General features: G+C 37.4%; 1 protein-coding gene across 1 annotated transcript in view; it reads left to right on the forward strand.

The window, feature by feature from the left end:
• Positions 1 to 3,627: 3,627 nt before the first annotated feature.
• Positions 3,628 to 6,276, forward strand: part of LOC103133704 (ubiquitin-conjugating enzyme E2 H-like) — an 11,100-nt gene continuing 8,451 nt past the window's right edge. Inside the window, exon 1 of the mRNA XM_007545565.2 lies at positions 3,628 to 4,018. Coding sequence (XP_007545627.1) covers positions 3,966 to 4,018 — 53 coding nt within the window. The 5' untranslated portion in view covers positions 3,628 to 3,965. The remainder of the gene's footprint in view (positions 4,019 to 6,276) is intronic.

A 6,276-nucleotide genomic window follows, 5' to 3' on the forward strand; every position in this document is an offset into this window, starting at 1 on the left:
TTTCAATCAGAGGTGGGTTTGCTGGTGTGCTTCATCACCCTGATGCGTAATCTAAGTGTAATTGCGGGTGACTGTTAAAGAAAATCTGATCAGTAACTAGACTGTGTGGATGCATCTAAAAACATAGGATTAATAAAACTCTTCTAAAATCAAACACACTCTGCTCAATATGACACCCAGAGACAGTTTTGGATTTTACAAGAGAAATGTTCACCGTTTTTCTTTTGTTTGTTGATTTAGTTGTTTTTTTTTAAAAGTTACACTAATGTCACATCCATCTTACACATTAATATTTGTGTTTTATAAAGAAAGTCATCCTTATTCTTTAAACCAGTATGTTTACAGCCTCATCCCCTGCGTTTGGACCCTTTTAACTTCTGTTTCATGACATTAAGTGTGGTTTGTAACTTTTGCACTAATGTCAAACATCATATATAAACACTTTTGTCCAAGACATCTAGAATATGTGATGAACCTCCTTTAAAACAGGTAGTTTGAGGCAATGACTGGGTTTTAGTGACTTCTTTTCATAATGCATACCAAGCATCAACCGCCCCCCCAGATCCAGTGCTGCTGCTCTGCTGTCATGCAGTAATCTGGATTTTGACCTTGTTAAGTAGAGTTGGAGACACAAAACAAAAAAAGCATTTCAATCCCATGCAAAATGTTTAGTATCTGATTCACATCAGGTGTGTGAAAATCAGGATATAGAATGGTTAAGTACAACAGAACATTTGGTTTTCTGAAGACTTTTTACCTTAAAGACGCTCTCAGGGTTTACTAAATGTAACAGTGACATAAATTACTCTGTTGACACCTATTTGGGTGGGAATTTACACATCCTTTAATACACCATTGTTCTGATTTATTGATTAGATTAAAATCACTCAGTAAAGAATCAGGGGGTCCAGACAGAATGATAATCTGGTTTCTCTCATCTCTTTACTGAATGCATCAAAGTTTTAACAGAGGAAATCTGATCTCCTAGCATGTCAAAATTGGCACACTAAGCCTCTGCACAAAGGACAGCACGCAACAGAGTGAAATGAGGTCATATTTTTAGCCGAAGATACACCAAAGACATCTTAATTACATGGAGTCATGTTTCAGCTTTTCTTCAGTACTGTTTTAAAATTTCTCTGTTTTCCATTTCAGCAGGGAAAACGAACAGTTCTGGAAAAAAAAAAAAGCAGGAATTTCTGAATCATTTATTTTTCTTGAACCTAAATGTGTTAGGATGTCTGCTAAAACAGAGGAAATAAAACTTGTGTGACCCACATTATCACCTCGTCTCTGACAAACAATACTTTAGATGTTTTACACAAAATATTCAACGTGACATTACACTTACTGGCAACAAAATGCAAGGTCCATGTTCATCATCCAGGAGGAATGGTTAGATTTAGATGTGATTCAGTTTATAAGCAATGGGCACATCTGGAGAGAAATGAGTGGCAGCATCACAAGAGGAGCGGTGAGTTGCAGGCAGTTCCCGGAAGAGTCAAAAGTCTGACAAAAAAGTGAATGAAGAAACAGAAAGAAGAAACAGAGGATGCCAAGGATGAGACGTCGGTATCTGTAAGATTGAATTCTCCAGCTGGACAGCAGGTTCTTTACAGTACCATACCAAACAAGATGTTTGTCAGTCCGCTCAAGAAGCCTCTGCTTCAAACATTGACCAGTTCTGACAACACTGTTCCTGCGTCAATGCTACTCTGGACAAATCCGTACCTCTGTGGCCAATGCAGATTGAAATGATCTTTAATCAATAATAAGTATTTAAACCAATACATAACATGACTATATGAAGTTATTTTTCAAGCCCGTTTCAATGTTTTGTTTTTTTTATTTCAGAAATTGCTTGTTTTGATTTGCCTGTATCACTCTGGCATTAGTGCGCTCTGCATGTTGCACACATGTCCATCCCGTGTCTTGCAAACTCAAACTAAAACTCCTAACAAACTCTGCAAAGTGCTGGAAATGCTTTTCAGTTCATGTAAAAAGCCTTCTCTGTGTTTTCTGACCTTCACTGACTGCTTAGACTGACAGTCACATGCTGTGGGACACTGCCTGAACACATCACTTGACTTATGATGCCTTTGGCTTATGGGCTCTCCTGCCTGTCATTTGAAGATATTATCATGTTATCATGTCCAGATCCAAGCTGCAAATAAATCACTAAATGAGGGTTCAGTTGCTTTTTCAGTGAGGACAATTCAGCTCACAATGAGGCAGCTGAAACGTTTAAATACATGTTTTTAAAATCTCATTTCTGTCTGTATTTTAACATATTGTCAGAGATGTTCATTAATGCAAAATTATATCAACTTTGACTCTCACTCCTAAACATTGCTACACCTTAAGTACCATTTTTATTTATCCTTTTTTTTTTTTTTACTAATAAATGATTTCAAGTAATATCTGAATCAAATTAAATGTGTTATACTTCTCACACTACTCATCCTCGTTGTTTGCATTCTTTATTGTGATGAACTTTGAGATTCAGTCACTATTAAATACAACAAACTTACAAATTCTAATTACAGGTAAAAACAAACCAAACATTTTATTTTGTATACTTTTTTGTAAGCATGCAAAAATAATGATTAGCTGATTTTATACATGCAAGAAAGAGTGTAGATAATAAACTGATCACCTCCTCACATGATGATGTTTCTGCAGTATATTTCCAAAGATAACTAATTTGACACAGAATAATATATTGTCCAGCTAATGAAGTGTAAGTCTTTTCTGGACAGCTGTCACTCACAAATTTCACAAATCTTCCATAGATTTTATATCAGGTAAGTTCACAGACCAACCAAACATGCTCATTAGATGATTATAGCAGGCCTTTGTACTTTTGACAATGTTTAAAGTCGACAACAACTGCTGGAAAATGAAATCAACCTCTTCACAAAGCTTCTCAGCTGAAAGACAGTTGAAGCTCTTAAATCTCCTGGTATACTGACGTGTGGCTGTGTGCCTTTATGAGATATTATGCTCTTTTTCCAGACTCTGGGATTTGCTATTACGCCTTCTTTTCCAGTCAGTTTTTTCTTCTACTGAACTTTCCATTAAGTTTCAACAGAGAACCAGCCAGCTTCTTTAGCAATGACCTTTGTGGCTTACCGCCATCGTGGTTGGTGTTGGTAACAGCTTGTACTTCTACAGAGTCAGCAGTCTTTCTTATGATTGTAGAGACTGTACCAAAACATTTCTGCATTTAAAATAACTCCTATTGGTATTTTTATTGACTTTAATTCATAATTATTAAAATAATCAGAAATGAGTTCTTGAAAGTCTATTGGACTTTCACTTTTTAAACTGAATTTTTAAACTAAATTAACTTTTCAATTATCTTCTAATTTATTAAGATCCACCAGTAAACACCTGAATTATTCAATATCTAATCATGTTTATGATTCATGTCGTTCACGTGACACAACTTGTGTCTAATGTGCTTATTCACAGCTCCCAATGAGGCAGTTAGAGCGCAGATCTAGGTGTACTAGAACAGCACGCACTTTGTGTTTGAGCCTCGGCTTGAGCCACCTTTCAATAAAAAATAAAGAAAAGCCACTTTTAATCCTAAGTATCGCTTCCGGTCTCTTCAGAAAAGCCACCAGCGTTGTTTCTGTAGTTGATCAGCAGTTTGCCGAAAGTGTGTGTGCACTCCCTGGGTGTATTTCTGTGCTCGAGCCCCTCCTCTGGTCGGTTTGGCCGCTGGAGGTTGATGTCGCAGGCAGAGAGTCTTCAGGACAGGACACAACTAGGTAGAGCTGGCCAGGGAGGAGGAAAAAGAAAAAAGTAGGCGATGTTGCAGCTAGGATCCTGTTTATGGACGCTGCGGGCAGGCTGCTGATAACAGTCCGGTGGCTTTGTAGGTGCTGTCAAGCTGAAAGGTTAAGGTAGTCTCGGAGCCGCAGTAGTATTTTTAGATCTCTTCTTTGAGGTACACAAAAATGTCGTCTCCAAGTCCGGGCAAGAGGCGAATGGACACCGACGTGGTGAAACTGTATCCTTTTCAACCGAATATGGTCAAATGAAGCCGACACGTCTCTTGGTGACAATTGTCAGCTGTTTGGTGGCGATAATTTACATTTGTTTGCTCGGGATGGCAGCTATGTGTTCTGTTTTTAAGTGTTTTACTTTGACGTCCCTGGCAAGGGTCTGTGTCTAACATGAGCTAACTACCACGGAAGGTGAATAAGCTGTTAATTTAGACCAATGTTTGTTGAAACAATGGAATATATGTTATTGGTATGTTGGCTATAGTCGTTCTGCTTGTTTCCACAGTGAATTAGCAACGGAAACTGTCGCAATACAACGATGGCTGTTAACTCTGTTAGCTTACAACGCTGAAGTTAGTATCCGATTTATAGCTTCTAATTCAGCACTTCAGTAAAGAGCCAGTCACTGGTTTTAGGAAACCTGGATTCACTTTAATCAGATATGGCTCAAAATCTAAATTACTTATATCAGTCTAAGTTGAACTAATTTGTTCTACCTTGGTAGCATATTATGATATATAAACACTGGGCTTTACACTCTTATTTCTACCTGTATTTGTGTTTTCATATATGGGAGAAAGGATTAGCAAATCACATGATGTGTTTTACAGTACATATAGGTATAGTCGAACATTTCAGTCCTAGTTTGACTTGTAGAAGTGTTTTTTCTTTCAAGTTGAACCCATTTTAAGACTGTCTTGTTTCAAACTAAAATATTGAAATGGGAAAAGGTTTAAACAATCCTCTTTTGTTTTCTCTCACAGAATAGAGCTTTCTTAAATCCCAAACGGCGTTTTAAAGGGTAGATGTGCTATTCACAGGTTTTACTTGTTTAAGAATGTCTGTTTTCAAACACATTTAAGTGTACTGTTAGGCTAATATTATAAAACAGTCCATAAACTATTTAAAGAATATTTTGACCGTGTAGAATAATTCAGTCAAAGTTTGACTTGTTTTAAAACTGCAGTTTTGAAGCAGGACCCATCAGAGGTGCTGTCCATGCAAAAAAAACTCTTATCTGTATTTTTACAGAAAACAAAATGTCCATCAACCATAATATGACCTCCACTGAATCTGTAGATTGTATAAGATTATTCAGACAGGATTTCATCATCCGAAATATTTTTGGATTTTGAATTAGATCAAAAGTAGTTCAATCTCCTTAAAAACTGTGAAATAGCCCTTTACTGTGTTGCTGAATCGAAAGACTTGAATCGCAGGCCAACTTCAGCATCCGTATTAGCTCTTAACATTGTTAGCCTCAGCTTTAAAGCGTCATGTTAACATTTTAACCAACATCTTTTCGTTCTCACTAACTGACAACACGTTATAAAGTACGAGCGAGTGATTTTCTACATTTTAGAGACACTTCTTTGGGAAGACACGGGTGTTAAATCGTCATTTTTTTTAACGTTTATGTCGCAGCATTAGCTGTAGCGTGCTACCATAAGAAAAGAACAATCAAACTCGATGAAGAGTCGATTTTGATTAAAATCTTTACGCAGCTGCAGGGCCTGTATTGACTTTTCGAAACAAATGACCAGTGCTTTAGAAATGTGTCTTTTTAAAAAAAAAAAAAGTGATTGGATTCATATGGTAGATTTTAATTAAAAACAAAGCAGAAATTCATATTTTTAAATAAGTGAGCGTTGGCGTGTTTACCTTAAATAATTAAGTGAAGGAAAACAAAATCTTCAAAGTTTTATTTTAAGTGTGTATAATAATGACAAAAAAAATGAGCACGACTGTCGTTTTCATAAATATATGAATATTTGTATCCCCCCCTCAACCCCCTGTAGCTTTTATAATCATGTTTTGTAAATAAGCTGTTGAGTATTTTTATTTATTTATTTATTCTAACACGTATTCTGGGGGATCAGCTGAAGTTGATTTGTTCCTCTTTTAAAGGTTTGGTGAAAGCGTGTGCTGAATTGTTTTGTTTTTGTCCTGCAGCTTCATGCTGCTCTCTGACTGGCCAGCTTGTTACCATCCGGAACCCGGTAGAGGGCGGGCCTTCGGCGCACAGCTGATGGGGAACAACAAGCGTGCTGTAGGGGCGCATCATGCGGGGATGGGGGCTGGGAGAATCCGTCCAGGGCAGGGACAGGACGGGGCTGCACACACTCGGCAGGATGAGTGCGCTTAGCAAGTTTTGTTTTAAAACTCTGGATGATGACCAGATACCTCTGTCAATGAAAATCGATTGATTTTCAAATGAAGCTGAAACATTCATTTTAGAGAGGGGTGGGGTGGGGGGGGGAGG

This window comes from Poecilia formosa, unplaced genomic scaffold (assembly GCF_000485575.1).
Source record: "Poecilia formosa unplaced genomic scaffold, Poecilia_formosa-5.1.2 Scaffold13, whole genome shotgun sequence".
Lineage (NCBI taxonomy): Eukaryota > Metazoa > Chordata > Actinopteri > Cyprinodontiformes > Poeciliidae > Poecilia > Poecilia formosa.